Raw genomic sequence first — 15,377 nt, forward strand, 5'->3', positions numbered from 1 at the left:
CATGGAGGCGAGCAGATCGACAGGCTGTCTGTGCCCCGGGTGACGGGACGTGCGGGCCACGACCCCCGGAGGGCACTGCCCTGGTGCGGTGGGTCCAGGTGGGTTGTGAATGCCGAGGCCCAACTCCCTTGGGTGACTCAGCTGCTGGTAGCACCCAAGCCGGACCAGGTGTGTGGGAGGTGGGCAGGCGACTGAGCTCAGCGCAAGCCTGTGCGCGGATCCGGGCTCTTCCCAGGAGGTTGCCAAACTCTTGACTTTGCCCCAGCTGGGGTGTAGGAGCAGCACACCACCACAGCTAATTAAATTCCGGAGTGGAAACATGTTTTACCGCGATTCCTACCAAGCCCGACAAGCCACAGGGAGCAAGCACGGTGCGGCCTGGGCCCACTCCGCACCCCTGGGTGGGGCACGCCGCCGCTGCGGGCCCCGCCCTCCTGGGGTCGCAGTGGGCTCCGGGGACATGGTCTCAGTGGGCAGTGCCTGGGACTGAGAGCTACGGGCTGGCCTGCGCACAGCGTGCTTACATGTCACAGGCCCTCATCTCCCTGAGGCTCGGCTGAGGGCTGCCCTGAGACCCAGCGCCCCCTTCCCTGGGCCCCGTCCTGTCCTGAGTCGAGCCTGGAAGCTGGCCCTGCCCTCAGCTAAGCTGGGCCTCTTGTTTACCACGTGTGGGTCCGCTGAGGTCCATCGGGCCCCAGAAGGCCTGGGGGCCGCTGGGGAGGGGACAGTCTTGGGGGGGGGTCTCCCTGGCCCTGCAGCAGTGCCCAGAGGGAGCCCTGTGTTAGCACCACCCACCCAGCCAGCGGCGGGGGGCCTGGCTCCCTGCCTCCCCTCGGGCCCTGCGGGAGGGCCTGGGAAGCTCCAGTAATGGTTTTAATTTGTTGAACTTGTGTTTTATCCCATAAATTAGTCACTGTTTTATTTAACAGAATCGAGATATCCACAAACAATAGGCGAGTTCCAACTTGAACATTTTAATGAGACAGAAAAAAGTATATATGTTCGCGTCTGTTACAAACGTATTTATGTAAATAGCCTGTGGGCTGCGTGCCAGGAGGAAAGAAGAAAGGGAAGGGCCCTCTGTGCTGGGGGGGCCTGGGTTAGAAAAGAGGCTTTTGTGGTGGAAATGACATTGAGCAGGGCCCTGGGGAGCAGTGCAGCCCCCTGCACCCGCTCGCGCCCCCTGCTGTCCCGGCGGTGACACCTGGGGCGCCGCTGGTGGGACTTCACCTCCCCAGCCCCTCAGTCCCTCCCCAGGAAAAAGGGGTGTGCTCCTTGCAGGGATGTGACATACAGTGAGATGCTCCGTGAGGCGGTGGAGCGTGCAGGGCCCAGCACACACATCTCCTCCCCAGGGCCCTGGGCCACCTGGCCACCTGGAAGGAGGTTAGCTCAGGGCAAGGCTGGCAAGCTGGCACAGATGAGGAGGTTTACTGAGGAGGGCGTCACCATCTAGAAGCGTCAGGGCAGATGTGCGGCCTGCACTCTGGACGGGGCCTGGCCGTAGTGCTCGAGCCACCCATGCTTCTGAGGGAGCCCCAGCCGTGGGGCCACCGGGCTCGGCAACTCAGGCAGGCCTGGGGCTGGTAGCTACGGACCCAGGAATTGGCCCCCGCTGGCTCTGCCCCTGCGTGCTCCGGGCAGGAGCCGAGCCAGCATCCGGATCGGATCCGGGTACGCGCCGTTCCCAGCCCGGGCAGGTCCCTGCAGGAAGGAGGAAGGAGCCGAGGGAGGAGGCAGAAGGATGACCCTTGCCAAACGCCTGCCCAGTAGGCCTGGCTGCGCCGGGAGAGAGCCGGCCAGGCTGGGGGCCTCTGGGGCCCTTGCCGGAGGCCTGAGGCGTCTGTGCCAGGCGGCTCCTGAGCCTCTGTGGGGCCTTCAGGCGGGGCTGAGGCGGGAGGCCGGGCGGGGCCCAAGCCCCTCACCATCTGTCCAGGAGGACGTGGCCCCCCTCCCAGGGGTGAGCCCGGTCTGCCCCCTTCCCTGCCAGGGCTGAAGGGTGACCGACACCCTCCCTGCCTTGGCACATGGAGCCCGGCTGGCCATGGTGGCCCTGCCACCCTGCACAGCTGGGTCCCCGCCAGCTGCTCAGGACTGACTTTAAAAATAAAAGATAACTTGATAGATTTTTTTCCAGTTTTTATTGAGTGAAAATGTCAAACCTTGCATCAGTCATGCAAAAAAAAAAAAATCAAATAAATAAAACACATATATTAAATTTCTAATAGCACTAAATTCAAGTGGAAAAATATTCAGTTCTTAATAACCAGGTGCCGAGGAGACCAGATTCAAGTAATCAGAGCACACGCTGTTCAGTTCGGTTTTCACGTTCTGCGTTTTCGTCTCAAAACCTCTCTATATATCTCTATATATCTATATATGTATATACATATAGATATATACACACATATGTGCATACATATTATTTTATATTTATATATATACACATACATAGTTATAAAACATTAAAAAGAGCATTGGTGGATCAAGCATTGTTTTCCCCACAGAAAGAAAATAGAACAAAAATTACACATTAAAATTCGAAATGAGCTAGCAATGGCTTATAGTCCTAGTGTGCAACGTGAAGGTTACAGAAGGCTAGACTCCGCACTGTCGGCATCCTTGTTTTCTTTTTTTTTGTTTGATTTTGCTACATTGAAAAAAAAATTTTTTTTTTTTCCTTTACAAAACTCCTTCCACAGACTCCCCGGTTCTGCGGTCGGGCACAAAGTCTGGGCGAATGCTCAGCAGCAGCACGTCGTGCCCACAGAATTCAGGAGGCTCTGGTGGGGGCTGTTCTAGAAAACCATTTGTTTCCTGTTGAATCAGGTACACTCCTTCCGACCACTCCTCCCTCCTGCTCCCTCTCCAGTTCAGATGGTCCTGGCTTTCTGGCTGTGGGCAGCCAAGAGGACAAAAAAAAAAAAAAAAAAAAAAAAGTAAACCATTGCTCCCTGCAGCTGGTCAGGCTCCCCTTGGAGACCTCTGGGGAGGAGGCTCTGGGTGACGGCCCCTCCCCCAGGCTGGGCCTCGCGCTCTCCCTGTGGCCACGTCACAGGGCCCAACCTGAGACAGGGCTGGTGGCCCGGCCTGGAGTGAAGATGTACAGGAGCGGCCTTGGGCAGCCTGCCCTCCGTCCCTGTCGCCCTCAGAGCCATTGGCCGGGCACGTACCTGCCAGGTGGGCCCCGGCTGGCTCTGGGCTCGGTGATCTCATCGCTGAGGGAGGGTGGCAGGGGTGGGGGGCTGGGATTTGCAAAAGGAACCAAATCCGGGTGGGTTGCACCAGCAAAGAAGTATCCCAAAGAAATTAATAAAACAAACTGGGAAGAAAAAAGCCCTATAAAGCCACACGCATAACCGATAGAGAAAAACTCAAATGTTAAATTAACTACAAACTTGTATCAGTAATAACAGTCCTTTTTTCTTGTCTCTACGAAATTCAAGTTAAAAGTTGGAATCACGCAGCTCCCATCAGTGCTAGTGTAAAGACGGACAGCCTCAAACTGGTAAGGCCTCTAAACGCTAAACAAAACCCCACGTGAGCAATTGCACTCGGGTCTCCAACCTCAGGGCTGGTCCGGAGGCGGTCTGCGCTCTAGCCGCCCGCCTGCTTTTTTTTTTTTTTCTTCTTTTGTTCTATGTAGAATAATAACCTTTACAGGAAAAATACTGTACAACTTTCTCGTATTTTTTTCCATGTTGACTATTAAAGCCCCAAACAGTCGCATCCTTCCTGTTCTCACCACCTGGGTGGCAGAGACGCCCTGCGGGCCCAGCAGCCCAGCACCAGCGAGCAGACGCACCCCTTCCCAGGCCCCAGCCCTCGGGACGGACACCCCGACCAGGCCCCGCGCTGGGGGTAGAGTGACCCGGAGCTCCCCGCTCTGCCGAGTCCAGGAGGTTCCCTCCGCGGTCCCTGTAGTGTTGCCCGCCGGACGCCTCCTGCCCCGCCCTCCCCCAGGACCGGGAGGGAGGGTCTTAGCTGCACGAATGGGAGGCCCTGCCAGGTGCCACAGGTGCCGGCCCGCCTCCGGTGGTGAGGGGCGGGGGTCGCGGCGACCCCCGGCGCCCGTCCCAGCCCTGAGCAATGAGGAATCCCACCGGCGTGCTCGGGGGGCCCGGGGTCCGGCGCGGGGAGGGCGCGTGGGGCAGCCGCCCGGGGTCGCCGCCCTCCTCGCCCTCCGGGCCTCCTGCCCCTCGTTCCCACCCCGGACGAGAGCACCTTCTATTTCCCTGAAGAAGATCCCCGAACTGCGGCTGAGGAGGGTCCCGGGCAACCTCTGTCCTTCCGGCCGCCCAGCTGCCGAGCGGGCGGGGCGGGCGGGCACGGGGGCAGCCCCGGAGCACCAGAGGGAGGCCCCCGCCTCTGTCCTGAGACGGACTCGGGGTCCGGAAGCACCGGCGGGGCGGCCCCGGGCCCGGAGCGCCTCTCGACGCCGGGGCGCGGCGAACACCTAGCTCTGTACAAGGGAAGCTTTACATATAAATACCGTTTCTTACAAAATTGATAATAATAATAACAACAATAGAATAAAGCGGCAAGACCCGAGGGCGCCGGGCGCGGCCGGCCCCCCATGCGCCACGGGCCCCGCGGCTACGGGGAGGCGGCGGCGGCAGGCGTGGGGCCGGGGGGCGCGGGGGCGCCGAGGGCCGCCAGCTCCAGGCTCCGCGATCCCGGCCCCGCCGCCGCCGCCGCCTCGGAGAGCGACTCCTCCGAGTCGGTGCGCAGGTCCTCGTCGTCGTCGTCGTCCTCGTCGTCGTCGTCGTCGTCCTCGTCGTCGTCGTCCTCGTCGTCGTCCGCCTCCTCCTCGTTCAGCTCCAGCTCCTCCTCGTCGTCCTCCTGCGACGACTCGCCGGCCGCGGGGCCGGGCGCGGCGGGGCCGGCGCGGGGCCCGGGGGCGTCGGGCGGGCGGGGGTCGCCCGCGTCGTCCGGTCCCCGCCCCGGGCCGGGCAGGAAGAGCAGGGCGGCGGCGGGCTCGGCGCCGGGCGGGGGCGCGCAGTCCAGGCTGGCGGCCGGGCCGGGCGCGGGGCCCTCGGCGCCGGGGGAGGCGGCGGCGGGCGGCTCGCCGCGTTCCTGCTTCTCGTGCTTGCGCTTGTGCGAGTCCATCTGCGACATGCCCACGACCGTGTGGCGGCAGCCGGGGTAGGTGCAGTGGAAATGCGAGCACTTGAGCTTGTACTTGCAGTCGGCCACGGCGCAGTCGGCGCTCGAGCTGAACTGGCAGAAGCCCGCCGCGCTGATCACGTCCTGCTTGCCGTGGTGCTTGCGGTGCGCCGTGACCTTGGTGCTGTCGGTGCAGCGGAAGCGACAGCGCAGGCAGTGGAAGTGCGTGCTGGTGCCCGAGAAAGGGCAGTCGGCGAAGTGGCAGCTGAGCGAGGCCTTGAAGCGCTTGAAGTCGTCCAGCACGAGGTTGTCCACGCGGTCGTGGTGCTGCGCGTGCTTGTACATGTGCGTGCGCCCGCAGAACTTGTAGCCGCAGTTCTCGCGCGTGCAGTGGTAGTGGGTGACCTTGAGCGAGAACTGGCAGGCCGCGTCCTTGCAGTCCTCGTAGAGGTCGAAGCGCCGGAAGCCCTCCAGCATCATGCCCTCGTCCAGCATCTTGCGCGAGGAGGCCGTCTTGCGCCGCTTGCCGAACGGCGACATGTCCTCAATGATCCAGAAGCGCTTTTTGGCCCCGGAGGCTGTCGGCATGGAGATGGTGTTCCCTGGGGAGGGGGGCTTGGTCAGCGCCCACGTGCACACCCTACCCAGGATTACACCCACGCGAGGTCCCCGATCTCGGCGCGGTGGGAGGGGGGGCGGGGGGGCCGCCCTCGGGGACAACTCCGCTTCCCGTCGCTCTGGGGGCCTCTCCTATGACCACCCCTCCGCCCCCTGGATAGCTGGGGAGCCCCAGGCTTCCGCCTTCATCATGCGCACCTGCAGGCTGACCGCACCGGCCCGCCCTGGTGGGTGGCGGAGCAAGCAGCTCTGGGGGATGTGGGTGGGAAGTGAGGACACGTCCTGGCGCTAATTGAAGCTGAAGGGGGAATCTAGGTCGGCAGAGTGTAATTACCCAGGTTGGACGGGGGCCAGGACGCCATCACGCACCCGCCTCTAATGAGGGACAGGCCGGCTCCTTCTCCCGGCCGGCTAACCAGTTTCCCGGGCTGCCGGCCTGTCTGCGCCTGGGACCAGCCTACTCGCAACAGGGATGCCGCGCGCCCTGAGGCTGTTGGGGGCTGTAACTCCCCGCCCCAAGGCGCACCTTCTCCTTGGTACCAGAAGGTTCTTTCAGGTCTTGGGGTGTCCCACCCCCAGTGGACTGGGAGAGGGCAGCTCTGCTGCAGGGCCAGGACTGGAGCAGGGGCTCGGCCAGCGGATGGGCTCCATCTGTGCCCTCCCCGTCCTGGTCCCAGCTGCTTCCTGGGCTTAGGATCACCCGTTGCCAGGGCCGCTTAATCCACTGTGTGGCTGTGCTTCCCGTTACTCCCTTTCTGCACAGGCAGCTGGGGAACGGGTGACCGTCCTGGGACTCCCTGCTCCACGCCCCAGGCCCAGCCCTCTCCAGAGTGCAGGGTGGGCACCCTCTGGGCTTCTCCCTCGCGCTGACCCTCCCGGCCCTCCCAGAACCTGTCGAGAAGGCTCAGCCCGGGCACCAGCCTGCTGCCCCATCCATCTGGGGAACAGACCTAGTCCCCGCCTCAGCAGGTGGAGAGAACGAGGACTGTGATGGGCTGCGGTACCCAGCAGGGGGCAAGGAAGGGTCTGAGCCCTGGGGATCCGGGTGGGTGAGGAGTGGCTGCTCTGGGTCGGAGGTCACAGGGCTCTGGCTGGTTAAGCGACAGAACAGGGGCTGAATTCCCTGAGGAGGAACCCTCTGCCTTGGTCCCTGCCATCCCCCTGGGCTGGCCCAGTGCCTGGCAGTCGGGCAGAACGTGAGGTAAGAATGCACGGAGGAAGAGGCAGAGCCAAGGTGGTGACGGCACCAAAGGGCAGGGGAGGGCAGGTCCCGTGCCTGCCGGGCGGCAGGTACAGGGTGGGGCTGGGAGGCACCTCTGCCGTGGAGCACTGCCCGCGGCCTGGGCCTCTTCCTGCTTGGCTCCGGGGCTGGGGGTTCAGGCTGGTGTCAGGATCCTGCAAACCTGGGCGGGTCCCAGGCACCAGCAGCTTTCCCAAGAACATCTCTGCCCCGGGTGAAGTCCTCAGAGCAGGACAGGCTCTGCCTTGCCGCAGGGTTAGGGGGGTGGGGCGGGCATGGCCATCTTGGGGCTCTGGCCAGTCACCGAGCTGGGGTGAACCCCAGGGAGCCCTGGCAGTGATGTTCTGGCCTGCCCAGTGGCGAGCGGGAGCTGAGAGGAACTGTCCTTGGGACAGGGACCAGGCGCTCTGGTCTTGGCGGGGGCTGCGCTGTGAGAGTGGCCCTGTCCTTGACCCAGGTGCAGAGTGGCCCTGTCCTTGACCCAGCTGGCCACAGAAAAGGGTCAGGTCCTGGACCGTGGCCTCGAGGCTCGGCCAGGGTGACAGACAGCAGTGGAGAAGGCATGTGTGAGTTACCTGCGGCGTCCTGAACTAGGGGGGCGTCACTTTTTACTGGAGTTGGAGTGGCAGTGACGGGCGGGAAGCTGGGCGGGCTGCTGATGGGGTGGGCCAGGCCCCGGGTGGCTCCGAGAGAGGCACTGAGCAGAGAGTATGAGAGACAGGGTGGAGAAAAGAGGCATGGCAGGGAGGGGAGGGGCGCCCGCAGCACGGCCGCAGAGAAGGATGGGGTCAGTGGGGGCTGCGGAGCCACGCGGGCAGCCTCGTCAGCGGCGGCGGCAGGAGGAGGAGGAGCCGGGCAGCCTGGAGAGGGCGGGGAAAAGCAGAAAAAAAAACCAAAACAAAGAACAAACAGAAAGAACCAAAATGAGAGACCCAATGGCAGAAGCGAGTATGATATGAAAATCCGTGGACAGAGGAGGAGCAGACAGATGCCACGAAGAAGAGAGGGGAGGAGGGGGCAGAGCAGAGCGACTGGGAGGGAGCGGCGGTGCAGGGAGAGGTCACGGCGGGCTGCGCAGGGCCTGCGGCAGAGCCCAGCCCGCGGAGGACCTCGCTCTGGGGCCCAGGGACCGTGCTGGGGACAATGGCAGAGGGGCCATAAGAGGGACCAGGGCTGGGCGGGGCCCACCTGCCCCTCTGGCTGGGGGCTGTGCTGCTTTATTCTGTACCTCACAGCTCAAGCCCGGGTTCTCTCCTGGAAACGGAAGCTGAGGGCAGAGTGCCGGGGAGATGGGCAGGGTGGCAGCAGGCGGGGACCCACGTCCCACAGAGCAGCCAGCGCTGTCACACCCTGGCCCGTCCTCCTTTGAGGCCACTTGACCATGAACCTCCTGTCCTAAGCCGGACCCAGCACTGCTGGGCCTTGGAAGGAGGGGCCTGTCCCAGGCTGGCGCTCCCGGGCCCCCGCTGTCCCTTCCTGGCCGCCCGCTCACCTGCTGCGGTGCTCTCGTTGCCCACAGGGGTGCTGGAGCAGCTTCGGTCCATGGTGGAGGACTCAGAGGACACGGCACCCGGGCTGCAGCCAGTATAATCCATGTACTCGTCCGTCTCGGTGTCCATCAAGCTCTGGGGGCCCTGAAAGGAAGAGCGGGGCCCTGAGGAAGCTGGGCTGGGGGCTGTGCTGCCCACAGGGGCAGGCTGTCGCTTTGGGCAGCCTGGCCCACCACCTGGAAGCAAGAGCGGGACACAAGTGATGCCCTCTTGCCACCCCGGGTCGCGGAGGGGCAGCCTGCCCGCCAGGCTCACCTGGGAGGAGGGCACGCGATCGAAGTTCTTCCCCAGCATCCTCCGCATGTGCTTCCGGGCGTGGGAGGTCATCTGGTGCTTGAGGAGGAAGGAGAACTGGCAGCCCTCCCGGATGCAGTGGAAGTGGCTGTTCACCTGGTTGTACTTGCAGCCTGTGGACACAGCCCCGCTCGGCCGTGAGCCTCCCCCACCGGCCAGTGCTCATGGCACCCCCTGCGTGTCGGGCACTGTTCTGGGCATGGGCCTACGTGGCCAACCAGGCAAATGGCTTCTGGGGAAAGGGCGCGTCCCCATTGGTGGTGTTCCCGTAAGGAGGGCTTCTAGCAGCCTCTCACCCCAGCCCCAGAAAGTCCCAGGCCCCCTGGCTGTCCAAAGCCTGGCTCTCGCCTCCAGCCTGCACGCCCGGGACAACAGCAGGCTGGCCCCCGGCCCCTGCCCCTGCCCCAGGGCAGGGGACCCTAATGACCTGTCCACTAGATCAGCCACCTCCCAGCAAGCCACCTCTCCCCACATCTCCTCTGGGGAGCCCAGGTGCTGCCTGCCCCTGGACCAGGTCAAGATGGCTGCGAGCCGGCTGGCCCTCTGCCCTGCCCCGCCCCACCTCGGCTTTGCTCCGGGCGGAGAACAAATAGAGCGGGCCGGACTGAAACGGTGTCAGCAGAGGGCAGGTGAAGGCCTGCCCGTTGCCATGGCGTCTGAGCTGGCCAGGTGTCTTATATCATCCCCCAGCTTTGGCCCCAGCTACCACCCAGAACACCCAAACTGAGTAAATAACGGCAACTGAGGAATCCCCTGACACCTGTACACTGAGCCCAGGGACAGCACAGGCCACCGAGGGTTGACATCTGTTGCCGTGATTCCCAGGCCTCTCTCAGGCCATTAATGATTTCTGAATTAATTCTTGAAGGAAAGGTTTGTTGCCGTTCTTTTCTGGCGGTTGACTTTTGACTGCCTCACCCTCCCCCTAGGCAATGGCCGGTCGGCTGCAGGCAGCGGCCCCACCTCTGCTCCCCCTGGACCCTGCTGCCATGACCACCTGAATCACAGCAGGCCTTGCATGCAGTCCAGGTGTCTGCACCCAGCCTGCCTGGCTCCCACCTGCCTTCCGGCTTCCAGTCTCCTCGTGGGCAGACTCCTGCCCCACAGCTGCAGGCCCACAAATGCGTGGCTCCATCCTGAGGCGGGAGGATGGGCTCTGCCTCCCTCTGCTGGTCCTGGAGCCCCCTCCCCACAGCATCCCCAGGGCAAGCTGGGGCCAGCGAGCTCCTCAGGGAGGCCTTGTTCCAGGGCTGGGGGGCAGCTTCCCTGCCAAGGGCTCAGCTCTCAGCAGCAGAGTTAACTCCGAGGCGCCTGCCCCTGAGCTCAAGGCCACTTCCTTGCCCCGTGGCCACCTCCTTCCAGGTCACCCCAGGTCACAGATGCTCTGGGCTGAGCCCACAAATGTACCTGCTGGTCCCATCAGATCCCCAGCACCAAGCACAGTGCTGGCCACAGTGGACGCTCAAAAAGGACCATAGCTTCCACTTCCACCCACCCCTCACCTCCTGCAATAGCACAGAGCCTGGCACGCGGCTGCTCCTCCATAAACGTCTGCTGAGAGAATGAACAAACCACGGTCCGTCTGGGATAAAACCCGAGTGGCTCCAGGAGCTCCTAAGACTTACCCGCAAGGCTCTCTTGAAAAGAAAAGGAAAAAAGAACCAGGCCTGGGTGCCAGAGACGAGGCTCCGGGCGTTTTCACTGGGGTGGGTGCAGTGCTGGGAGTCACCCTCACCCCTTTTCCTAGGCTCTTGGGGTTTTGACTGTTCTCCTGGGGTGACAATGCCTGGCCTGTGATATCGTGACATTTTCCAAAAAAAAAAACATGGAGCCTGATGTGCGGGGACAAGAAGTGGGTCCCAGGGCCTCAGGCGCCAGAGCCGCGGCCCTGCCACCTGCTGTAGCTCCCTGCCCCCCAGCCCTGGCCTTCGGTACCTAGCCTGCCGCACTCCTCACGCTTGGTGAAGTACTTGAATCCGTTGGCTGCCCGCCGCTCGGCTTTCTCATGCTTCTTTATGTGCCACGGCAGCTTGGTGGTGATGTTGGTCACAAAGTAGCAGCCGGTCCTGAGACAGTGGTAGTGCCCGCGCATCCGGAACTCGCAGTGCTGCAGGGAGGGACAGGAGTCAGGGCCAGGCAGGCGACTTCCGTTAAGCTTCCACCTGCTCCAGCCCTCTAGAGGGCTGTGGCAGGCGTGCGTCCTTCCACGCTCAGAATCAGCAAACACAACTGTGTAAAGACCTTTCACGTGTTAAAAAGCAGTAAGTCCCTTCTGTCATTTGATTAAAACATCCCACCTGGTATTGTTTCCATCTCTTTCTAAACCCACGCCCAGCACAGACGTCACTAATCTGTCTGAGCACTCTTGTCTGTGTGCCCAGACCTAAGCAGACGTCACTAATCTATCCTAGCACTCTTCTCCGGGTGCCCAGATGGAGGCTCAGACTCCTTCTCAGTGCACTCTACCAGGCAGCCCCTACAAGTCTTGGGAGTAGAGGCCTTTATAATGAATCTGACCCGCCCTTCCTGTCTGGGGCACAGACAGTTCAATCTCTTTATCTGTCTAATGGGCCTATTTTAAAATCCTAGGCCTCTGGGGAAAGGGAGCATAGCTGTTCCAGGACGCGCACAAGGATGCCAAGTGCACAGTGGCTGCCCAGCATACAGTCATTGTTGAGGGTTAGGATGAAATGAGCGCCAAGCCGAACTCCTGCCTAGGGGTCTCCAGGGACCTAGGGGCAGACGGTGTCCTTTCCAGACTCTGGAGGAGGCCACTTACAAAAGGGTGTGAGACACGGAGCCTCGGCCAGGAGGAGCTGGTCCAGGGCCCTGCGCCTCCCTGCCCCCACCCCAGGGGCCGCCCTGCCCGCATCACTGACCTGGTTGGGACAGAGGCACTGCAGGGAGTAGTACGCAAACTGGTCTCGCACGTTCACGAGGTTGTTGTTGGGATTGATGTGGTCCAGGCAGTGGGACTCGGCCTTGCCGGAGGTTTTGCAGACGTACTTGCAGTTCCCAAAGAGACAGTGGAAGTGGAACTTGTTGGCATACTTGCAGTCCGTTGCGAGGCAAGGATCGCTGGAATGAAACCACGGCCCAGAAGGTCATTGGCATTCCTGGTGCCCTCCCCGCCGGTGTCCTGACATTTGCTCATGTTGGGGTTCCGCTCCCCACTCCCCTGTGGTGTAATCAAGAGGAATGGCCCCTGGGCTGCCCTGCTGCTCAGCAGGACGATTCGGCCAGAGACTACAGATCCCAGCATGCAGTCTTGCCTTCTTTTTAGAGCTCTGATGGCGCCGAAGGGACTGCGGTATGCAGGCGGCCCAGAGCACTGCATGCTGGAACACGTAGTTTCCGTGGCCACACCCCAGGATTACAGATAAGGATGGCCGCAATCACTTCGTGGATATGAAAATGAGCGATGGTGCTGCCAGGCCTGGCTGATGTGGCATGGGCAGTGCCCTGGCTGTGGCCGACTGACAGGGTGCAGATGGGTGGGCAGCCCTACCAGGAGGCTTTGCCACCACGGGGCCTTGGCCAGTGGGAACGTGTGCCTGGCGTCAGGTCCTGCTGAGGCTCAGCTGCTGGGGTTTCCAGGGTCAGCTCGGGGCTCGGGGCTGCCACTCACTCAGAGAACCTCACAAGCCAGCTGAGTGGTGGGGCGGCTGGGGTGGGGAGGGGTGCTGGGCGAGCCCCCATGGCTGGCCTGCCCCGAGCAGCAGCCCCAGCTCCAGAGCTCTGCCTTCCAGGCTCCAGGCAGGTGCGGAGGGGCTGCACCCGGCTTCTGCCCTGGCTGACAACAGAGCCACCCCCGACATCCACACTGGACCTGGGGTGGGAACTCCGACCAAGGCCAGGATGCTGAGAGGGCTGCCACTTTGGGGAGGTGAACAGAGGAAGGGAAGCTGGGAAAGGGGCCGAGAGGAGCGCAGGTCCCCTTCCACGCCGTGGGCCCAGCCCCAGGTGCTCAGAGAGGGAGGACAGCTGCCACTCAGGCGGTGTGTGTTCACGTCCCATTTATTACTTTTATTGAGAACAGGAAGCCGCACATATCACGATACAGAGTCACCGTTCTCGCCGCAGGGAGACACCACCATCCAGCGAGGAAGGTCCCTCCCTTCCACCCCTGAGAGCTCAGACCATTGTGCAGGTGGCCGGGGCGGGGGGGTGGTCCAGAGGAGGGCCTAGCCCCCTCGCCGCCCACCTATGACTTTGCTTGCCCTGCAGAGACTCAGCCATGGGTGTGAGCCACAGAGACCAACAAGGGGACCCGGAGGGAGACGCAGCCCGCTTTGCCGGGCGAGGACCGCCACTCCCGGCCCACCCAGGCTGGTCCTCGCAGCGTCACCAGTGGCCTCTCTGGAACAGTGGCCACTACCTCCACCATCTCCCCCCACCCCGGCCACCTGCTCCGGGAATAGGCAGTGAGGTCTGAGCGGCAGCAACTTTGGCTAGAAGGACATCATCCAGTGATCGTGTCCCAGAGAGGCTGGGGACAGTCGGGGCTACTGCAGGGGAAGGAGCAGGGCCTCCTCAGCTGCCCTTACTAGCACCTACTCCCGAGACACACGGGGGACACAGGGCTCCCGGCTCATCGAGGGACTCACTTCTCCTGGAACTGGAGGAATCCAGGTTTGACCTGGGGCTTGGCGTTTTCTAGAGAAGTCGTTGCCAAGGGCGAAGTGGGCAGGTGAGGCACTGACGCTGGAATCTGAGGCATCTGGGGTATGGTGGAAGCCAGCTGCTTCCAGGCGAGCAGGGTGGGGCTGGAGGGCACGGCGGCCAGGCTGGGAGTGGGCCCCTCGAGAGAGGAAGCCGTGGCCGTGGTGATGGGAGGCGCTGGAGGGGATGAGGGGGCCAAGGAAGGTTTGGTCTCAGCAGCCGAGGCCGGGAAGGAAGCCTCCACATTTCCTTTCACTGCTCCTCCCTCTGTCCGGAAGTGGAAGCTACGAGAGACAGGAGAGGGGTCTCAGGTGCGGGAGGAGAAGGCCCTTCCCTGGCACGCCTGCCTGCCTGCCTACGTATGACCCCATCACAAGCCTAGGGGCCCAGTGTCCCCACCGCATCTTCAGTGCCAGGTGCCAGAGGCCTCCCACCAGGAGGGAAGGACTGAGAATACACTGCTATGTCCTCTGATATTGAACCTGGGCTCCTGGCTCTGCCCTAAGTACACCTTCCTACTCGTGACCTTCCTGATGTGCTGTCCCTAGCTCCTCCCTACTCGGGAGGGGTTGGGTACAGCACGTCCTGGCTCATGAAGCCCGTCCTTCCAGAACCGGCTCCGACGTTTAAAGGTGGGGGGGAGTCTCAGACCAGCAGCTGGGGCTGCCTAAGTGGTGAGAAGAGCCTGGCCCAGGGCTTAGGGAGGGAGCGGTGAGGATCTGCTGTAAATGTTTACCAGTTCTGGGTTCAATTACAGTAGGCGGCTGGGCTTGGTGCTCAACGAATTGTACAAATTAATTTCATTATTTTTAGGTCAAAGAGAATCTACAAATGCAGTACTGTGGCTTGGAAAAGCCTTCACTTAGGGTCCCTGCCGGGGTCAGTGCTGGGCCTCTCCAGCTGCCTCTGCAGGAGCATCTGTGGGAGGGAGGGCTGACGGCTGCATGGGCCCGGCGGTGGGGAGAAGCAGCTCTTACTCGGGGCGGGGCCTGGGTGGGCTCAGGGGACCCAGCTGGGGGCTGAGCCAGTGGGAGATGAGGAAGCCTGCCTTTTGCCAGGCAGCACCTCTGAGGAGCCAGCTCAGCTTCTGAGGTCTCGTGGGAACCGCACACGGGTCCTGCTTGGAAGGCTGCTAGAGGCCTGTGCACCCCCTAGCTCCACCCCGGCCCACCCACCCCCGAGCCAGGCTGGGACAAGTGGGGCTGGGTTTAAACGGGCCCCCGGACCCCCACTCACTTGGCGTGCTTGATGGCCCCGTCCAGGGTGCTGAAAAGCGCGCCGCACTCCTCCACCACGCAGTGGAAGTGGGCCTTGTGGAGGAAGTCACACTGCGCGTTGCAGAAGTCCTTGGTGCCAAACCTGGCAGAGGGGCCGGCTGCTCAGAGGAGACCCTGGCGCTCTGGCGAGGCTGGGGGAACAGCCTCGTGGGGGGAACACGTGCCCCCCGGGACGAGTGGGCGTGGCCCTTCCCTCCCCCTTTGCTCACACGGCAAGCCCCTCACCTGCGAAGGTAGACCTTCCAGGGCTCTGACAGCTTCTCCTGAACCAGCGCCTTCACGGCCTTGCCCAGGAAGGGCGAGGACTCCCCGGCGGGGCTCCCCTCCGCTTCTGTCTTGATGTTCAACAGGCTGCCGAGGCTGGGATTGCCCTGAGACATCTGCGAGGAGGACAGGCCCGTGCTTCAGGCTGGGGACCTCAGGACACCTGACCCGACTGCCCTGGGAGGAGTGGCAGCTCTAGGCCGCTCGGGCCTCTCCAAACTGACCAGAGCATCACGGTGCTGGCAGCCGGGAGGAGAGGAGGCCCAACCCCACGCGGCTCTGGCTACGGAAGAGCCCTCACTGAATGGACGCTGCCGCGGGCGGCCTGCGGCGCTGCCCCGGCCCCGTGGAGCTGCCGGGGCTCTG

General features: G+C 62.7%; 1 protein-coding gene across 3 annotated transcripts in view; it reads right to left on the minus strand.

The window, feature by feature from the left end:
• Positions 1-4,576: 4,576 nt before the first annotated feature.
• The window catches only part of CASZ1 (castor zinc finger 1), a 147,819-nt gene continuing 137,018 nt past the window's right edge, over positions 4,577-15,377 (minus strand). For all 3 annotated transcript variants that reach the window (XM_032605175.1, XM_032605184.1, XM_032605166.1), the window contains 8 exons: positions 14,973-15,127; positions 14,707-14,829; positions 13,416-13,754; positions 11,688-11,886; positions 10,744-10,915; positions 8,770-8,921; positions 8,457-8,598; positions 4,577-5,708 (listed from right to left, as the gene is read on the minus strand). In XM_032605175.1, the coding sequence (XP_032461066.1) occupies positions 4,597-5,708; positions 8,457-8,598; positions 8,770-8,921; positions 10,744-10,915; positions 11,688-11,886; positions 13,416-13,754; positions 14,707-14,829; positions 14,973-15,127 (2,394 nt within the window). In that variant the 3' untranslated portion in view covers positions 4,577-4,596. The remainder of the gene's footprint in view (positions 5,709-8,456; positions 8,599-8,769; positions 8,922-10,743; positions 10,916-11,687; positions 11,887-13,415; positions 13,755-14,706; positions 14,830-14,972; positions 15,128-15,377) is intronic.

The sequence above is a fragment of the Phocoena sinus genome, chromosome 1 (genome assembly GCF_008692025.1).
Source record: "Phocoena sinus isolate mPhoSin1 chromosome 1, mPhoSin1.pri, whole genome shotgun sequence".
NCBI classification, from domain to species: domain Eukaryota; kingdom Metazoa; phylum Chordata; class Mammalia; order Artiodactyla; family Phocoenidae; genus Phocoena; species Phocoena sinus.